At 37.7% G+C, this 20875-nt stretch overlaps 1 protein-coding gene, 1 long non-coding RNA gene and 1 other non-coding gene across 3 annotated transcripts; 2 read left to right on the forward strand and 1 right to left on the reverse strand.

The window, feature by feature from the left end:
• Window positions 1-1766: 1766 nt before the first annotated feature.
• On the reverse strand, window positions 1767-2198 carry LOC142164364 (uncharacterized). Its single transcript, XR_012695143.1, has 2 exons — window positions 2023-2198; window positions 1767-1951 (listed from the first exon to the last, which is right to left on the reverse strand). It is a non-coding gene; the product is annotated as an uncharacterized LOC142164364 (long non-coding RNA).
• A 2036-nt stretch (window positions 2199-4234) lies between these two features.
• On the forward strand, window positions 4235-4325 carry LOC142164500 (small nucleolar RNA snoR8a). Its single transcript, XR_012695266.1, has one exon. It is a non-coding gene; the product is annotated as a small nucleolar RNA snoR8a (small nucleolar RNA).
• A 9667-nt stretch (window positions 4326-13992) lies between these two features.
• LOC142163882 (uncharacterized) lies at window positions 13993-14412 on the forward strand. The gene has a single exon (XM_075221034.1). It carries the CDS (start codon window positions 13993-13995, stop codon window positions 14410-14412), a length of 420 nt encoding a protein of 139 aa, XP_075077135.1.
• The last annotated feature ends 6463 nt before the right edge of the window (window positions 14413-20875 follow it).

Below are 20875 nucleotides of genomic sequence, written 5' to 3' on the forward strand. Positions count from 1 at the left end.
GGTTCACCAGAACTCCCTTTATAGGAAAACTAGTGAAATTTCGCGCTTCGCGCGATTGTTAAAGATATTAGTGAATTTGGTCGAGACAGAAAAGATTAATCCATTCATGTATATGCATATAAAAATAATCTTACTTATATATTCGTATTAGTGTAATTCAAGATAATTCTTTATATTGATGAACTCACAAATATATACTATATATAAAATACTATAACCCTTGAATCGTAGATTATTTTTGGACCATTTAGTCTTTGATAAATAGACGTAATTTGTTCTATATTCAAGACATAGTATCTCGTTATATTTTTTTTCTATTTCTGATTGGGAAAGAGGTTACGCTTCTCATTTACTTCCGTTCTTCACATTCTCTTATCCGTTTTACATAGATTTATATTTTATACTTCATCTATATTAATTTATGTTTTATAATTTTTGAGAGTCAATCTCCTTAACTTAACCAAGAATTTAGACATAGAAGTTTTTAAGATTTTTGGAATAAAATTTGCATACTTGATAATTATATAAAGTATTATATGTCACAATAATTAACCATTCAAAATCTTTAAAAAGAATATGAAATAATCATGGAAAAAGAGAACTCATTTTACTCGTTTCACTCTCTAAATTCAAACACCATCACATAAATTGAATTTTATATTCTTTATTAAATTATACGGTGAACATATATTCAAACTACCCCTTCAAATTATGAATTCAGCCTGTACCAGATGAGTTTATTCATATTAAAATTTGTTTGCATACACAATTCAGTCATCATCATTAGCTCTAGTTCCCAAGTTCCTAAAATCAAACGTAAAATTAAGGTTTAAATTTTTTTTAAACCCAAAATTTCAAATTAACAAATTATATTATTTTAAATAATCAGATCGCGATTCAAAAGGCGCTACTAAATTACTCTAGTGCATCTAGTGTTAGTAGTACAACAAAATGCCGTTCACCCTGCAAGCCCTTCGTACGTTCTGATCAACTGATACTTTTCTAACAATAATACGAAAAATTGGTACAATAGGAAGACCCAAAGTTATATAAATGAAAGATGTAAACTGAAATTATCGAAAATTTTACAACGAAAATGTATTTTAAAAAAGGATATGTATTTTGTATAAGGTAATTTTAAAAAAGGGTATGTATGTTCTGCTTTTGCAAAAAACAATTAAAAGTAGAACAACAAATAAAAGAGAGAAATTATTCACAAAGGGAAAAATTAAATAACACAACTCAAAACTAAATTTTGCCACGGTACGTGTTCGGCTACCGATATCAATTCAGCGATAGACTCAGATTTTCAAATATGTATTCTTTATGATTTTTCTAAACTTGTATCAAACATTAGGGCAGATTCGAGTGTCTTTTTAATGTTAAAAGTATCAAAAGTCGGGTGAAAAAAGTATTTCAGTTCACAAATAACTTGGGTCAAAAAAGTGATGTAAATCACTGTACGGTATATATTGTTCATGCCTTATACCACAATTTCCATTGTTTAATATATTAATAAATTAAGAATAAATACCTACAGGTTACTGTGGTTTACAGCTCAAAGATCAAAGGAACGCATAAGAAATAGCATGATTACGAGAAGGTGAGTTTACCATTATTTTACCAAAAACTGAGTTCTTCAAATTATTCTCAAAAGCAGTTCAAGTTCACTAATCATATTTTGTCATTTAAGCAAGGCGAAAATGATAACCCGGAAAGGAAAAAATTAAGTAAGAGAATAAACATAGGAATTCATAAACATAACACAAAGAAAAAGACGACGAATTGATTGCACGCATACGCTAAACATTTCAAATCGCTTTAAACAGGAAAAAAATATCAATTTTAAAAATAAACTAATGCAAAGAATAACTTCATGATACCAGTAATATTTGGTGGTGCTCGACCTTTCGCCACAGATTTAGCATCGCCTCATGAATCTATTATTCTACTGCAAAATAACTTTAATTTAGTAAAAAGGTTTAAAGTTAAAAAAAAACTAAAAAATAATGGACAAAATACCGTATTTTGAATACGCAGGCAAAGAGACCACACGAAGCTTCTTTGTGGAGATCGAAAATATATGAATGGGCCGAAGAATTAGTCGTCCACATTATATAGATTTACAGAAACCGAACATTAATTGGCTTCAATTTTTTATTTTTTAAGAACCCATCATTTAGCCATCCATTGCAACTCTTGATTTGCCCTCACAACTGTTTGTTGTTTTTATGTATTTACATTATATACTCAAATTGAAAAAAAGGCAAAAAATGACAAAAAAAGATAAATAGCATTCCTTGTTAAAGAGATGTGCCACGTCACTGGCTAATGTCCCTAGATTATATAGATATATAGATTACACGGTACATATAATGCAAAATCTGTTTGTGACCTTTATATATTAAATTTTGAATCCCTTGACACAACTCAGAAGTATAGCCCAATTTTTGTGAGGTCGCTAGTTCAATTTCCACTAGCCACAATCTCTCTAGTTTTTTACTTTTTTATTTTTTGAACTTACTTAGCGAAAATCTTGCCTCCACCATTGTGTGTGAGTTGCCTACTTTTAGGGCATTTTAATTATAAAATACTTTTATTTAGTATAATGTCACAAGGTAAAGTACACAAATAACCGTCAAACTGGATGATATTGAATTTTTTTCCCTCTTGCATTATGGTCAGTACTTCAAGTTTAACAGGTGTTTCCCATCGCTTGCCCCGTGGGCAACACTTTTAATTTTTTACCTTAAAATTCTATCCATGGGGCAAGCGGAAGTCAAAAGTTAAAGAACACCCAAAAAGTGTCATATTTCTGCAATTTTTTTAATGCCGCATTACCTGTGTGTTAATTTTTTTGTTATATGGCTAGTTAATTGTAATATTATTATGCGATGATTATTTCTCATTGGAATTGTAACACAAATAACTTACCAGATTCACTGTTTACTTTTTCTAGTCGGTATACATAATTTATACATATATTATATATTAGCCAGCTATTTTCAGTTTAAGAGATTAAGTGGACGGCTATTTGGGTTAATTTTTCTTTCTCTTCTCAAAAAGCTTTGTACTAACTAGGGGTGTATATGGATTGGGTTGGTTCGAATTTTATCAAAATTTGTCGGATTTTTTGGGGTTTTCGAATTTTTTTGTTACATGAATATTATTTCAATCTTGCATTATTAAAGTTATAGATAAAATTTTGATTAGTGAATATATGTTTACTAAAAATTAAAAAAAATAACAAACATATGATCTATTAAAGTGATCTTACGGGAGAATTATTTTTAGTAACACATAATAGTTTATTTTCTTAGTCGTCTACCAATAATTTTTTGTTGATGTACGCTTTCAGGATTAATCAAATTTAATAATTAAACATAAAAATCAAGATGATACCTAAATAATGATATGTTCTATGTAATTTTAGATTATCGAAATACCACTTCAAATTCGAAAAACATATAATAAATCTTGACATATGAATATGAAAGAACAAAGAGATGATTGACACATTTCAATAACACATAATAAGAAAGTGATACAATCTATTTAATTAAAGTAAATAAAAATGAATGCACTTTATAGTTCTATTAAATATTATATCCCATGAGAGGATCTCAAATATTTCTAGACATCTTTTAAATAAAATTCTATATAAAGTCTTAAAATTATGTATAAAAAATTATATATTTATATGTCGATTTGGTTCAGATTTTTTTACTCAATACCAAACCAAATCAAACCAAATCCAGTCGGATTTTTTAATTGGTTTGGTGCGATTTGCCGGTTCGGTTTGTACACCCCTAGTACTAACACGTGAACTAATAGTAACACCTTCCAAAAACTGAATATGGACCAAGGTATAGTTGCAGTGCAAGCCCAAACCAAATAAACCTTACATCTGGGCCTACACGAAGCCTTATGCTGTCAAACCAGCCTTGTTATGACTTGTTCCAAGGAATCTTAATTAGGGTTCACCCCAGTTCTTCTTCTATAAATGCTATTACAATCGACGCATACTCTGTAAGCTTCAATTTATTTTCACAAGAATAAGTGGATATCTCTCACTCCAGATACCATTTTTTTTTTTTTTGCAGATTTTAGGTCTTATTTTATTTTTTGTTGCCTCGATCTATTTGTGCATTTTTACATCAACATGTTTATTTTTATAGAACATTTAAAACTGGATATTTATTTCTTGAGTTTTTTTTTTAAATTTATAAAGAGGTGGTTTTGCGATGATTAGAAAAAAATTCCTCGTACTGAATGCCATCGCCATGGCATGAAAGACCCTTTTACACCCATAGAATATGAGCAACAATCACCCTTTTCCATATTATTTTTTCTTTCTTCTTACTCTTTATCTTTTTATCATTTTTGGTATTGGCGATTAGGTAAAGGCCGATCCAGAATTTTAAGCTATTTGGTGCATTTTAGCAACAATTATTTTCAATTTTGAACTTGGTAGCAGGTAGAAGTAGGTATTTTGTGTGAAATCTGAAATTATCTGCTCGTTCGTTTGGTGGATATGTTCCTGGAGTTGGGCCTCATAAACTACATGGCATTTTGTTTTGCCTTGTTTTTATGGTCTCTCCAAAATTGTCAGAAGGTGGTGTTTAAAGCCCTAATTTGTCACAGAAAAATGATTCCCGAATTTTGGGTTACGCACACCTCCAAATTTTGTTAACTGCTTCATCCTGCCTCTGATTATCTGTAATTTTTAGATGTAAAGTGTTGTTCTACGCCTGGAGATTACCATCTGCCTCTGTTTCAGTTCCTTTAAATTCTTTATCGTTTATGAAAACTACAGTAGTATTATGTACATCTAAAAGACTGCTAGGGCTGTTATCGTTTTATTGTCTTAGTTGGTATGTGTTCATTTAACAAAATAAGATCATAACAATTGTTAGATTGACCCTTGTGTCTAAAAGTTGGTTGTGCTATGTGTCTGAACCAGACATAAGGCAGGTGTTGCCACATACATGGTTGTGGGAACCGTTGAATGTCTGGAACAGTAAAGGTGTTCTTCGTTGCCCGATAGTTCCTTTTTTCACTACTCGAGCTACATCAGAACCCCATACTTCAGATCTTTATTTCTTTACATTCTAAGGATCGTTTACAAATTGTTTTCACATTTTAAAAATTGAACTAATAAGCAAATAACCGTAATAGCATACTAAAAGAAACGATTTCTTAAAATTCATCTCAAAAGGAAGACCCAACGGATGCAACGAAAAAAATGAACAACTTGTTGCAGTCAATGATGAGAAGTTGAGTCAAGTAACTGTTGTCACTATGGCAGAAGTTGCAAATTATAAAGAATTGGATGAGTAAATTGTTTAAAAATATGAGTTTAAATTTGCGTATCTCAAGACTAGTGGTTTATCCTTTTATCAGGCTTGACTTTCTAAATTCGCCCTAGCTTTTTAGGTTTAAAGCAATTGGATAAACGGAGAGAGGTCAAATATATCTATCTATTATTAAATTGATCATATACCCTTATTTTTTATACGTGGCTGCACCAGATTAAATTGACCTGTTCTTGTTTTTACCCTATTCACTTACAAAAAATACTACCCGCCCCAAGTTCCCTTGTTAGTTACAAAAACAATAAATAAAGATTGTGCATAAATTATCGAATGTTCGCCGGAACTGTTTAAAATGTACTATATAGGAACATCAAAATAGAACATACAAAGTTAGTAAACCCGATGAGCAATCTCAACACTGTCGATGAGACCATGGCAATAATAAAATTTTTCAATTTCTCCAGCAATTTAATAAGTTTGGATATCAAGATTCTAGCAGATTTTCAAAAATCTAACCCCAAAACCAATTAGATTAATTTCAATACCACAGTCCAAAATTTTGGTTTTGAAAAATGAAGTAACTAACAGACGAACAATAAAAGTCGCCTGAGTACAAAGGCGTTAGACAATGGAGCAGCGGTCAGAGGGAACATGCGCACAAGGTCGCCGGAAAATTCATCGACAAGATTCCGACCAAACACCAAGATCGGAGTTTCAGCTATCTGTTTCGTTTCCCTTCCAGATTCGTAAAATAAAAGGAAAATATGAAAAAAAGAGCAAATGACTCGCTGGGAAAATGTATTTCCGGTCAGATCCAGTAAAATCCAGATCCAAAACTTTCAGATCTCCGGCCTCTTTTATGTATTTCTCCAGATCCGCATACAAATGTCTATATAGGTAATAGAGAAAGGAGAAGAGAAGGTGTGAGTTGACAAATCTGAAGGTTCTCCATGGTTTACGACGAGTTAGCCGATGTAGATTCCGGTCGTGTTCATAACAGTAAGTTGAGGAGAAGAGAGGAGAGAGAGAAGCAATTGGGGTGGACTTTGGGCCGGGTGGTATTTTTTGTAAGTGAACCCTTAAAAATAAGGGTATATTTGCCTTATAGTAGGGTTTGATATATCCGGATAATATAACGAAAGATATTTTTAAAAATTATTTTTGATACTATAAGGACATATTTGACCCTTATTTCTTCCGTTCATTTTTACTTGATAGGTATATTAAAATATATTTTTATTTTTACTTGTCACTTTACGTATAACATGAGAACATAATTTTTTTTCCTGTTAATTTTACCGTATTTATTATTCATTTCAAATTTTATTTTTAAATTTAATAAAATATGCATCAATTAATATGAGTATTATAGTAAATTAAGTATTTTATTTATTATTTTTTAAGGGATGTGAAAAGTCAAAACGTGCCAAGTAAAAGTGAACGGAGATAATATTTTTTTTTTCGGGATGTAATAATTCTTGGTTTTACCTTATTTTTCTTCTCCATTGCATGTGTACTGTACTGCACTGCTGTATGTGGTGTAGTTCATTGATCTTCATAGTAAAACACCTTTTCCGTTGGAGTAAAAATGCACATGTTTTTTTACCGCTATTTCAAATGGTGTAGGTGCTGTTTGGAGTTTGCAATAGTACAATAGCTGTTTCTACCTTCTTTTGTCAATATAAGCTGTTTTACAATTACTTATTGGTTATGTTCTAATTTACCTAGTTGGATGTTTTATGTGCATTTTTAATATGTTCAAATGAAATAGAACAGGTTTTATAAAGAGTGATGATACGATAAGATGGTGTTCGTAGGAATAAGTTGTATTGGTTTCAAAGACTACTTTGATAGTGTTTTAAAATAATTTAGTGTAACCATTTCTTTTGTTTATTAAGAAATCTAAGGATGAATCTAAAATCTAATACGACTATGTAATTGTTTCTACAAAAATGTTTAAAGCACCTTTTAAAAATAATATCATCCTAAAGCATAACCAAAACCAAATTGAAATGTTGCTCCAGTGATCCTTGTCTTTTAGGTACTTTTGGCTTATATTTGGAGTTCACTTTGTGTTTTTGTTGAAGGAAAATAAAAGCATTGGTTTCTTATTCGAATGTTGAGCGTGAGGCAATTTATGATTTTACTGTCAATCAAAGTCTAGATTAGTAAAGACTTGTAAAAGTTAAATGATGTTAATTAGAAATATGGCAAAAGGGAATCTATCAATGACTTTGATAGATTGGCTAAAGAAAACTCATTTAGAATAGTCAACAACCCAAACCTGATTACTTGCTGAAGATTAAATAGGCTAAATATTATGAGGCACAAACGTTTGTAAGTATCAACAACAAATCTAGTGAAATTTCACAAGTAGGATCTGGGAAGAGTATTGTGTACGCAGATTTTACCTCTACCTTACGAGGGTAGAGAAGTTATTTCTGGTAGACCCTTGGCTCAGGAATACAAAAAGGAGCAATAAACAAACAATAATAACAACAATGTAATAGCCGTGTAATAACAAAGATCTAAGGCTAGAAAAATACAAGAATAGTGCCAATGCTATCAGTATGAATGACGCATCGTGTACCAACAAGGAACTAGGAATAGTAAACTAATACTGCTGGTGAGATTAGGAGAAACTTGTCAACCCACAATCCCAATACTCGATCTCCACATCTTCTTATCGAGGGTCATGCCCTCTGTAAAGTGAAGTAGTGCTATGTCCTATCTAATTACCTCTCCCCAGTATTTCTTAGGCCTCTCTCTACCCTTCCTCTGACCCGCCATGATCAACTTGTCACACCTAACTGGGACATCAATGTCTCTCCTATTCACATGCCCGAACCATCTCGACCTCGATTCTCGCAACTTGTCTTCCATAAGAGCCACGTCCACCTTGTCCCTAATAACTTAATATCCACACATCCATCTCAACATCCTCATTTACGCTACTTTTTTCTTCTGGACATGAAATATTTTGACTGGCCAGCACTCGGCTCCATACAACATACCCGGTCTAACTATCGCCATGTAGAACTTATCCTTAAGACTTGGTGGTACATTTCTATCACATAAAATATCAGATGTGAGTCTACATTTTATCTACCTTGCTCCAATACGATGAGTAACATACTCTTCAATCTCTCCTTTAGGGTATTACAGACCCAAGGTATTTAAAACTATCTATTAGGGGGGAGGGGGGGGGGGATTACTTGTGTATCAAGCTTTAGTTCCACGTCAACTTTATGCATCCCAACACTGAACGTGCACTCCAAGTATTTTATTTTTTTTCCTACTCAACTTGAAATCTTTAGACTCTAGGATCTGTTTCCACACCTCCAGCCTAGCATTAACCTCGCAACACGTCTTGTCAATTAGCACTATGTCATTTACAAATAACATACATTATGGCACCTCCCCTTAGATGTGTCACGTCAGCACATCCATTGCCAGAGCGAATAAAAATGGGCTAAGAGCTGATCCCTGGTGCAACCCTATCACCATTGGGAAATTATCCAAGTCTCCTCCTACCGTCCTCACCTTAGTCTTAGCTCCGTTGTACATATTATTGATTACCCTAATGTACGCTACCGGGACTCTGCTAGCCTCCAAACATCTCCATAAAACATCTCTTGGGACTTTGTCGTAATCTTTTTCTAGGTCAATGAACACTATATGCAAGTCATTCTTCCGCGCCCTATACTGTTCTATCAATCTCCTCATAAGATGAATAATTTCAGTAGTCGACCGTCCCGGCATGAATCCAAAATGATTCTCTAAGATAGACATACTCCTCCTCACCCTCCTCTTCACTATCCTCTCCCACACTTATATAGTGTGACTCAGCAGCTTAATACCCCTATAGTTGTTGCAATTTTGTACATCTCCTTTGTTCTTGTACAACGGAACCATCAAACTCTGCCTCCATTCTCCGGGCATATTCTTCGTCCTACAAATGACATTAAACAGTCCAGTGAGCCACTCCAAACCTGTCCGACCCGCATCCTTCCAAAATTCCACCGGAATCTCGTCGGGCCCAGTCGGCATACCCCTACTCATCTTCTGCATCACCTCCTTAACTTTAATGTGCCTACAAAACACAAAATCAAGCTTGCTTTCTGAGTTCTGCAACTCCCAAAGCACGATGTTCCTGTCCCCATCTTCGTTCAAGAATTTATGGAAGTATATCTATCACCTGCGCCTAATACACATTTCTTACACCATACCTAGCCTTCTTCGTCTTTGATACACCTCACTTGGTCCAGGTCCCGAGCCTTCCTCTCTCTAACCTTGGCTAGCCTAAACAATTTCTTGTCACCAACTCTGCCCCCAAGTTCATCATACAAGCGCTCAAATGCTGCTTTCTTGGCCGCCGTGACCGCTAACTTTGCCTCTTTCTTTGAATTTTTATAACACTTATATTCGTCCTCTTTTCCTCCTCATCTGCGCTCTCCACTAGCTTTACATATGTCGATTTCTTGGCTTTCACTTTTCGTTGGACCTCTCTATTTCATCACCAGTGTCATTTGTGCCCCCCGAGTAACCCTTTGTAATCCCTAACACCTCTCTCGCAGCTTCCCTAATGCAGTCCGTTGTCGTAGCCCACATACTACTCGCATTCCCGCTACTCCTCCAGGCTCCCATAGCCAACAACTTCTCCCTTAATACCCGAGCTTTGTCCTTATTCAAGGCTCCCTACTTGATCTTAGGTTGGTCGTATACCGGTCTCTTCTTCCTCTCTCTCTTGATCTCCAAGTCCATTACCAAGAGCCTATGTTGGGTCGAAAGCCACTCGCTCGGTATAAACTTGCAATCAGTACATAAGACTCTATCACTTTTCCTACAAAGAAGGTAATCAATCTGAGTCTTGGCCACCGTACTCCGAAATGTGACTAAATGGTCCTCACTCTTCTGGAAACACGAGTTAGCTGCCACCAGATCAAAAGCTTTAGCGAAATCCAGCAAAGAAGTACCACCCTCATTCCTAACTCCAAAACTAAACCTGCCATGCACATCATCATAGCCCTAGACGTCTCCCCAATATGACCATTAAAATCACCTCCTATGAATAACTTCTCGTTGTGCGGAATACCTCGCACCAGCTCATCCAAATTCTCCCAAAAGTGCCTTTTAATCTCCTCGTCCAAGCATGCCTGCGGGGCGTAAGCACTAATCATGCTTAAAGTGAGCCCACCAACCACTAGCTTAATAACCATCAATATATCGTTCACCCTCTTAGCATCTACCACCATCTCCTTGAGGTCCCTATCTACTAAAATAATAATTGACTTATTGAACATTGCATAATAATATTACAAGAAGGGTATTTATAGGTGCTAGATGAGACATCTATCTCCGACCCCTGAACTATTTTTTGGGGTAAGGAAAAAAAATGTTATTACTAATATTAGAGATGTATTATATTAGTTGTAAGGTTAATGAAAGCGGAAGTGTGATCATTAATACTAAGGTCACTGATAGCCTGTGTGGCCAAGCTTCATTTTGGCCAAAGTACTTTTTTTATTTATTTATTGTCAAAAATACTTTTTTTTTCAAAGTTAAGGTATTTGGCAAGTTTTTAGAAGGAAAAGAGTGCTTCCGAGTAGAAGCAAAAACATTTGTTGAAAAGCATAAAAAATAGTTTCTTTCTAAAAGAATTTTTGAAAAAAATACACTTAAAAGCACTTTTTAAAAGCTTGGCCAGACACTAACTATTGCTTCAAAGTGCTTTTCAAATTAATTAGCAAACCTCAAATCGTTTCTCACCAAAAGTACTTTTTTGAATAACACTTTTGTGAAAAATACTTTTCAAAATAAGTTAATTTTAGAAACAGGTTATAAGTACACATAAATTATCAAGCTTAGCTAAACTGTTACAAACAAACGTAGAAACTTGCTTAGTAGGGCCTAATATTTTTGTCTTTTTGGGATTTTTTTGATAGAGTTTATAGGAGCAGCTTTGATGGACATGTTGGATAGAGCATTCTAGGGGGTAAATGGGCGGGTTGGGCTGAATTTGGGCGAGTCAAGATGGGTTGAGTCATTAAATGGGTATTGCCTAACCCAACCCAAAGTATAATTGGGCTAAGATGGGCTGGGTCAAGATGGGCTAAACAATGGGTCATAGCCCAACCCGCCCAACTTGACCCATGTTTTAGAACAATGCTCTATCTTGCATAAATAAAACTTTTACCTTTTATACACCTATGTATGTTCCCTACTTTCTTAGCTTCCTCATAATTTATTCATTCCATACACAACGATGAATTACTATATATCTAATTTTAAATTTTTAACTGAGAAACACATATGGATTAATCTTATACTCAACTATTTATGAGCTTTTATAACTTTCTAAAACTAAATAACTACTTAAAAGTGTAAAAGAAAGAAAAAGATAAAGCAAAGAATATAGCGGTTGAAAAAAAAGACAATGTTTCAGAAAATCTTTTGCAGAAACGTTTTGTGCAAGATAAAGGTTTGGCTAGTTGAATTTTTTCCCCTGATGTTACAATTGTTCCATAAACAATTCATTTAGAAAAGAGTCTTCCAGCCACACGAATTTTTCAGAAAACTTTGTCGATTTCTTTTAGAGAAAAACAACCCAGAGAATTTTCTGTACAAACTTTGATTTATATATATTTATGTAGTTATTATTTTTTCTTTACAATGTAACACAAGAAGCCCTACTCCCTACTTAAGAAGTACTCACTCCTTTCAAAAAAAAATATTATTAGTATTTTCAGAATCAAAATATCTTTTTTTAAATAACAAATTAGTATTTAAAATTTGTAAGTTGAAAAATATCTTTTATGTTATTTCTAAATAAGTAAATTTCACCATAACTCAGTTACAAAATTATTCATTTTTACATCAAAACTTAAAAACCTTGATTCTCATTTTTAAACTTAGATACATGACTAATGATGGGGCAACTTAGTAAATTTCTAGAAAAGCCTTTAGTTGGGTTGAGATCTCTTTATTTTGGGCGAGCTTCATGGGTTATATTTGGGCTACTTCATGGGTCAGAATGTGCTATAAAAAATGATGGGCTAACTTGGGCTCAACCCAAATAGACCCATGAGCTAAAATATTTGTAACTCAACCCATTAATTTCTGGGCGGGTTGGATGGGTTTAGGCTCAAATTGCCACCCCTAGAGCATTCTAAATTCCTAATTGTGCTAGAGCATGCGCCACCTTGTTACTGTCCCGAAAGCAATGTCGGATACTTGGCTTCCGCAGTCTCTGTAATAGTCACCTGCATGTTAGAAGTTATATCACTATAAGTAGGATTATCTGTTCAAGTAAGTGGGTAACTATATAGGGTAAAATATGCTATGCTAAGTAGCCGCTTAAGAGAGTGACACGTGGAATCTAAGGCAGGGGATAGTTAGAACCGAAGGCAATTATCCCGTTTGTCACCGGAAAGAATGACACTCGTAAAGATCCAATAAATACCCTCCGCCCGGTGATATTTAATGGAGAATATTCTACAGCATTTAGTGCGCTGTCCGTTACAGAGAATTTGTCATTTATACTCACTGTTACGCCTTCATCAATGGCCTTCATAATTGATATTAAAGAAGGACATGATCCTAGGACCTTGTTCCCTAGGTGCATCTATAAATAGTGAGCCTCGTTATCATTATAAGTGGACGACTTTTCTGAAAAAACTTACGCTACAATCAATTCAAAGCTTAATACAATTTTATCTTCATATTCCTTGATTTCATTACTGCTGTGCACGGAAGCTCTGCTCCCGGAATTACTGTTTCTACGATTTTATCTTCGTTTCGAGGCTAAGTATTGTGTATTTATTCAATTATTCTATTATTTCAGGATCGAATTAATTTACTTATTTAAAAATCACATATAAATTCAACTGTATCATTTTATGGATAAAACAGTTTGGCGCCCACCGTGGGGCCTAGATAGTTGTGTAATTAAGTTGATCCTTACCTCTTTTACTAACATGTTTTGATTATTTGTTCTTAGAAAAAATCACATAAAATGGCAGATAATGGTGTTAACAATACATACAATCTTGAGGTCCAAGGAGACCAACCTCAGCGTGAGGATTCGATCAGCGATACCCGCAACGAGGGAAGTGATGTCACGCCGATCCACGGCAGACGGTATCCATGTCATGTTCGGGAGGCTACCCCTGATGACGCCGAAGAGGAGCATGTTGTTGAAGCGGTAAGAGTCATGCAGGAGCAACAAGAGGCCATTCTTGGCCATCACACACGGCATGATAAGGTCATGAAAGAACTAAAGCAAACGTCGTCGGGTGCTTCCAATAATGCGAATGGGCGAGGTCCAGTTCCTCCCGGTGCTCCCACAAATCAAACAAGGTAGAGGGTCGACAACAACACCCCGAGGGGCGAGGTCGTCTTTGATGGGGCTGGGGGGAGCAGGCCATATCACAACAACGAGAACGATCCCTTCAAAAGCGAACTCTTTCGGTTTATGAGAGAAGTTAATGCCCGCATGGACCAAATATCGGGTGCACCACCGGTGCTGAATGGGCCAGACTTAGAGAAGTATACTCAGTTGCCGTATAAACCAAGCGCAACACCAAAATTAATCCCGAAGTAGTTCAAAATGCACGACGTGCCGAAGTATGATGGAACTTCAGACCCTCAGGAGCATATTACCACCTATACAACGACAATGAAGGGGAATGATTTAGCTCCCCACGAGACTGAATCGGTTTTGCTGAAGAAATTTGGAGAGACTCTCACGAGGGGAGCCCTGATGTGGTATTCGCTGTTACCCGAGCATTCCATAGATTCCTTTGAGATGCTCGCGAACTCTTTTAATAAGGCTCATGTCGGTGCCAGAAAGGTGCAGGCCCGAAAGTCCGACATATTCAGAATTGCACAAGGAGAGTCCAAATTGCTGCGGGAATTTGTCACCCGGTTCCAAAAGGAAAGAATGTTTCTCCCGGCTGTTACAGATGAATGGGCGGCTGAAGCATTGACCAAGGGTCTGAATCCGAGAAGTTCAGTCACTTCCCGTAAATTGAAGGAAAGCTTGCTTGAGTTCCAAGCGACGACTTGGATGGATGTTCACAACTGGTACGAGTCCTAGATAAGGATTGAAGATGATTAGTTTGTCTTCTCGGCGTTGGCAAAAGGTCGGGAGAAGAATAAAGAAAAATCAAAAGACGATTTTGACATAGATAGACGGTCTTCGAGGGGCCGGTTTTTGTCCTATGAACGAACTGAAGGTCGCGACATAGGTTTTCGGTTGACAGACAAGTTCGTTACCGATAGAAGAACGGATCGCGGTCGGATTAACAAATCATTGCAGGACAAAGAAACATCATGTATACGGGATCCTTCCAACCCCAGGCTGTCAGAATACAACTTCAACGTTAGTGTAGTAGAGTTGGTATCGGCTATGAGGAACATTAAAGAAGCACAGTTCCCGAAGCCGATGAGGTCCGATCCCGACCAGAGGGATCCCAATTTGTGGTGCGAGTATCATTGACAAATGGCCACTGGACAGGGGACTGCCGACATCTGCGTGAAGAAGTTGCAACGCTATTGAAGAATGGACATCTTGAGAATTCTTAAGTGACTGAGCCAAGTACAACTATGGCCGCAATTGTGACAACGCAGAACCCTCGAAAGCAGGGGAAGATCCCCCGCGCCAGACAATCAACATGATCTTCGAGGGGAACGAGATCAACGGGGTTAACTTCTCGGCAGCAAAGAAGATGAAAGTATCGGTAACTCATAGCAAGAGACTCCGCGAAGTCATTAAAGACGACATCACTTTCACGGAGGAGGATGCAAATGGACTGTTGCTACTGCACAACGACGCCTTTGTAATTTATTTAAATCTATTAGACTTTAAAATCAAACGTGTTCTAGTGGATCCAGGGATTTCGGCCAATATCATAAAATGGAGGGTATTGGAGCAAGTCAAACTCACCGGAACCATAGTTCCGTCCATAAAACTCCTCGCCAGATTCAACCTCGCAAGCATGACAACTCGAGGAGAGATCTTGCTTCCTACGAACGCCGAAAGAGTGATGAAGACAACTCTTTTTGAAGCAGTGGACGATGATATGGGATAGAATATTATTCTGCGAAGACCGTGGTTGCACAAGATGAGAGCTGTACCATCGACGTATCATCAGTTGCTAAAATTCCCAATGCCCGAATGAATCAAACAAATAAGGGACGATCAACCGGCGACAAAGGAGATGAATGCAATTTCAGTCTCCAATAGTAAAAGGAAGGAGCACGGGGCATAGCAACTATAATAAACGGTGTCCGCTCCCATATCAAATGAAGTTAGCTAGGGGGAAGAAGCGTCGGAATCTTATCAGGTGCCGAGATATTTCCAAGTACCAGAAGATACAGATGCAACAAAATCCACAGCTGAAGAGCTCGAGCAAATTGCATTGTTTGAAAAGTTCTTTAGAAAGGAAATTCCACTTGGGGATAGGACTACACCCCGAGCTCAGGTCTGGCTTTATCGAATTCCTTAAATATAATGCCGATTGTTTTGCGTGGTCGTATGCAGACATGATAGGTATCCCAACAGAAGTGGCCGTACATAAGTTAAGCTTGGATCCCAATATCCCTCCGGTAAGACAAAAGAAATGCCCTATTGCGGAGGCCAGGAATAAATTCGTCAAAGAGGAGGTAACTCTCCTACTTGATATCGGTTCAATCCGGGAGGTAAAGTATCCAGATTGGCTAGTTAATGTAGTAGTAATTCCTAAGAAGAACAATAAATTTCGCATGTGCGTAGATTATAAGGACTTGAATAAGGCATGCCCGAAAGACTCATTCCCATTGCCAAATATCGATCAAATGATTGATGTGACAGCCGGGCACGAGTTAATGAGTTTCCTCGATGCTTATTCCGGGTACAACCAAATTAAGATGAACCCGGAGGATCAGGAAAAGACTTTGTTCATAACGAATTTCGGCACATATTGCTATAATGTGATGCCCTTCGAGTTGAAGAACGTCGAAGCCACTTATCAGCAGCTCGTAAACAAGATGTTTGGAAAACAAAATAAGGAAAACTATGGAAGTTTATATAGACGATATGCTCGTTAAGTCATTGAACGTAGATGATCACCTTAAGCATCTGCAAGAAACTTTTGACATCCTAATGAAGCATAACATGAAGATTAACCCTAAGAAGTGCGCGTTCGGGGTCAGCTCCGGCACGTTCCTAGGATTTCTGGTATCACAAAGGGGGACTGAGGTAAATCCCGATAAGATCAAAGTCATCGAAGATATCCCGGACCAGCTGTCAAGCGTGAAGGAAGTCCAAAGGCTCACGGGGAGATTGGCCACTTTGAGCAGGTTCATTTCTCGGTCGTCAGAGAAATGCCACCGTTTCTTCGCCCGCTGCTCAAAAAGAAAAACAACTTCGAATGGACCCTGGAATGCCATCAGGCTTTGAAAGATTTGAAAAGATACTTGTCAAGCCTCCATTACTTCCAAAACTGAAGGAAGGTGAGACACTTTTAGTCTACCTCACAGTCTCGGAAGTAGCGGTAAGTGCAGTTTTGGTCCGTGAGGATGAAGGTACGTAATCTCCTGTTTATTACGTTAGTAAAATTTTAACGGGAGCAAAAACTCGCTACCTGTATTTGGAGAAGCTGGCCTTAGCTCTCGTAGTCGCCGCTCGGAAGCTGAGGCCTTACTTACAATGTCACCTGATAGCTGTGGTAACCACATTTCCCCTGCGAAACATCCTTCACAAACCCGAACTCTCGGGTAGGTTGGCCAAATGGGCCGTTAAAATGAGTGAATTCGACATAGAATATAAACCAAGGACTGCGATTAAGTCACAAGTTTTGGCCGACTTTGTGGACGACTTCAGTCCGGGATTGCTACCTCTAAAGACTAAAGAAGCAGTAATGGTGTCAGAATCGACATCAGGATTTTGGACCTTATTTACGGACAGAGCCTCCAATGTAAAGGGGTCTGGGCTTGGCGTAGTTTTAATCACGCCTTTGAGAGAAACCCTAAGGCAAGCCATCATAATGGTCCCTTTAACTAACAATAAAACAGAGTATGAGGCTTTAATTGCAGGACTCGAATTGGCCCGGGGACTAGATTCCGAGGTCATAGAAATAAAACGTGACTCCCAGCTGGTGGCAAATCAGGTCTACGGGATCTTCAAAACCAATACATAGTAAAGGTATCCAGGCTCTACTGGCTCGATTTCAGGAGTGGTCAATTACTCATATCCCGAGGGAAGAAAATGCAAAAGCGGATGCATTGGCTAACCTCAGTTCATTAACGGAAATGAAGGGATCAGATTCCGGGATGGTAGTACAACTCATACACTCGGTCCTAGATGCGGATAGCTAATAGGAGTTAAATACGACTAACTTGGTCTGGGATGGGAGGAATGAGATCCTCGATTATCTCGAGCACGTGAAGTTTCCCGAAGATTCCAAGGCATCCCGGGCGCTGCGCACTAAAGCAGCACGAAATAGCTTTAAAGAAGGCCAACTGTATAGAAAATATTTCCAAGGCCCGCTGGCCCGATGTTTGGGAGCATCCGAAGCTAATTACGTTATGCGAGAAGTCCAAGAAGGGGTATGTGGAAACCATTCAGGCGCAGATTCTTTAGTGCTAAAACTGGTTAGGGCAGGATATTATTGGCCCCGCATGGAACAAGACGCCAAAGCTTTCATACAAAAATGCGATAAGTGCCAACGCTATGCACCATTGGTACATCAACCGGCAGTACAACTACACTCAGTTCTATCTCCGTGACCGGTTATGAAGTGGGGAATGGACATCATCGGACCACTGCCACTGACCCCCGGTAAGGTAAGGTTTCTTTTATTTTTAATTGACTATTTTTCTAATTGGGTTGAAGTAGGTCCTTATCAGAAGATCGACGAATGTGAAGTGGTGGATTTCTTGTGGGAGAACATAATCTGTAGGTTTGGAATACCAAAAGGGATAGCATGCAATAATGTGGCACAATTTATAGACGCAAAGATCACAAAGTTTCTTGAAGACTTGAAAATTAATAGAATCATATCTTTGCCTACCATCCAAGTGCAAATGGTTAGGCAGAGTCAACGAATAAAGTGATTATATAAAATCTCAAGAAAAGGTTGGAAGCGGAGAAAGGTAAATGGTATGAGAAACTACCTGGTGTGCTATGGGCGTACCGAACAACGGCCAAATCAAGCATAGGATAAACTCCTTTTTCCCTTGTGTACGGAGCAGAAGCCTTAATCCCGGTGGAAGTAGGGGAGCCCACCTTAAGATATTTCCAAGTAAATGAAGAGTCAAACAACGAAGCAATATTAATCAACTTGGAGCTACTCGATGAGCGCAGGGACTTGGCATATATAAGGATGGAAGCCCAAAAGCAGAGAATGGAACGATATTATAATCGAAGAGCCAACCTCTGTTATTTCAAAGTGGGAGGTTTGGTCCTAAGGAAAGTAACTCAAAACACCCGGGAGCTCAACATAGAGAAGCTAGGTCCAACATGGGAAGGCCCCTACCGGGTTTCTACTGTCACCGGGAAAGGTTTGTACGTGTTGGAGAATCAAGATGGACAAAAGTTGCACAACAACTGGAACGTGGCACACCTCAAGAGATATTATTGCTGACAAACATCACCTGTACTGAAAGTATGTGCTGCACTCTTTTTCCCTTCGTCCAGTTTTTGTCCCAATTGGGTTTTTCTGACAAGAGTTTTAACGAGGCAGCAACAGAAAGCATACTATGAAGAAAGTTTCAACAACAGCAATAAGACCTTTAATAGCAGGGCAAACAATCTAAGAACCACTCCGAAGCGGTTAGACAATCTTTGGCTCGATAGCAAAATTCCTACTAGGAAGTTAAGTTTGCTATAGAACAAAGGTTACCCAACCGTTCACAAGTGCAAACCACTAAAGAATTGTTAAGGAGTCTTTTGTTCGATAGCATAAATTCTTAAGGGGAAGCGAAGTCTGTTATCGAGCTGAAGATTGTCTAGCAATTCATTAGTGGGGTCCTCAAAGGTGCAAACCTTCCAGTGTTCCAATTTGCATACTTCGTATTCGAACACTGGGGGGGGGGGGAATTATATGAGGAACGACAACAATGACTGCCATGTCGACCGGGAAACAAAAATCAAAAATACAGTTGTATCATCGGAACCAGGGACTGCGAGGCCAGCCCCGTAGAAACAAGTTTTATAAGTTAGCCACAAGAAATAGCAATTTCTTTTTAGCATAACGAATGCTTATGTACTTTTTGAAAATGGAAGGAATAAAGTAAAGTACTTTTAATGCCTGCCACATCGACCGGGAAAGGAAAATCGGAAACATAGTTGTATCATCGTGACCAGGGACTGTGCAACCAGCCCCGTAGAAACAAGTTGTACAAGTTAGCCACAAGAAATGGCAATTTCTTTTTAGCATAACGAATGCTTATGTACTTTTTGAAAACGGAAGAAATAAAGTAAAGTCCTTTTATTTTCCGTCTTGTTTCTTGTCTAAACAAGTACTTCAAATGCTAGTGTCGTAATGAACATGAGACGTCCTCTTCAAGAACACCATAAACATAAGAGGGCCCTCTCTTATGAAAACCCTCACGTTAAAGGGTTGATTTCGGAAGAACTTATGCCCGGAATCAAAATGTCTTCGGGGAAAAATACACTCTAAGCCTTGCACAAAAAGACGCAAAAAGCAAACTTGCGCAAATACTTATGAAAACCCTCACGTTAAAGGGTTGACTTCCGACGAATTTGTGCCTGAAATCCAAATGCTTGCGGGGAAAAACACACCCAAGGCTTTATGTAATAAGACGCAAATAGTAAAACTTGCGTAAGACACTTAAGCAAAAGAAAAAAGAGAATGCAAAACTTGCATAAATGTAGCAAAAAGATGTCTTTATTTAAAATAACGTGCCAAAGCGGCACATGTACAAAAGTTGAAAAAAGAAAAGAAAAGCTAAATTGTTGTATCTCTGGAACATGGAGGAAGAGAAGTGTCCGCGCCCCCATAGGAAGTGGGTAGATTCTCCGATGGCTCAAACTTTTGGCCTTTGTCAGTTTGGCCTTCAACATCTTCACCTTCCGTTTCCTCTTCAGTTCTCGAAGTTTCAGAACCGAAACCAGAAGAACCGGAAGCATCAGGCTCTGCGTGGAGACAACTTTTAGCAGCTAACTCAAGCTCACAAGCCTTAGCAATTTTGGTATCAAAATTAATGATACCCACTTTGGCCTCTTCCAAGATTTTTCTCCTCATGCTGTATATAACATAAGTTTTCTCAACAACGAGGGAAGCTGCTCGGCACTTAAGTTCTTCTTTGAGTTGGGTTACCTTGGCAGAAAGGTTTTCTTGGACGGATCTAACGGATCTGAGGCTAACATCAAGGTCACAGACAATTGAGCTAAAGAGCCTATTATGCTCAATTGTTTTCCTATACTTCTCCTCCAATTGGGCATATTTCAGTTTTGGATTTCAAGGATGCCTCTAAATTGATCAATCTTTCAGCGAAGGCAGCCTCATGATCGGATGCAGCAAGAACAACATTATGAACTTCAGCCCATTTGGCCT

This window comes from Nicotiana tabacum, chromosome 9 (assembly GCF_000715075.1).
Source record: "Nicotiana tabacum cultivar K326 chromosome 9, ASM71507v2, whole genome shotgun sequence".
NCBI lineage: Eukaryota > Viridiplantae > Streptophyta > Magnoliopsida > Solanales > Solanaceae > Nicotiana > Nicotiana tabacum.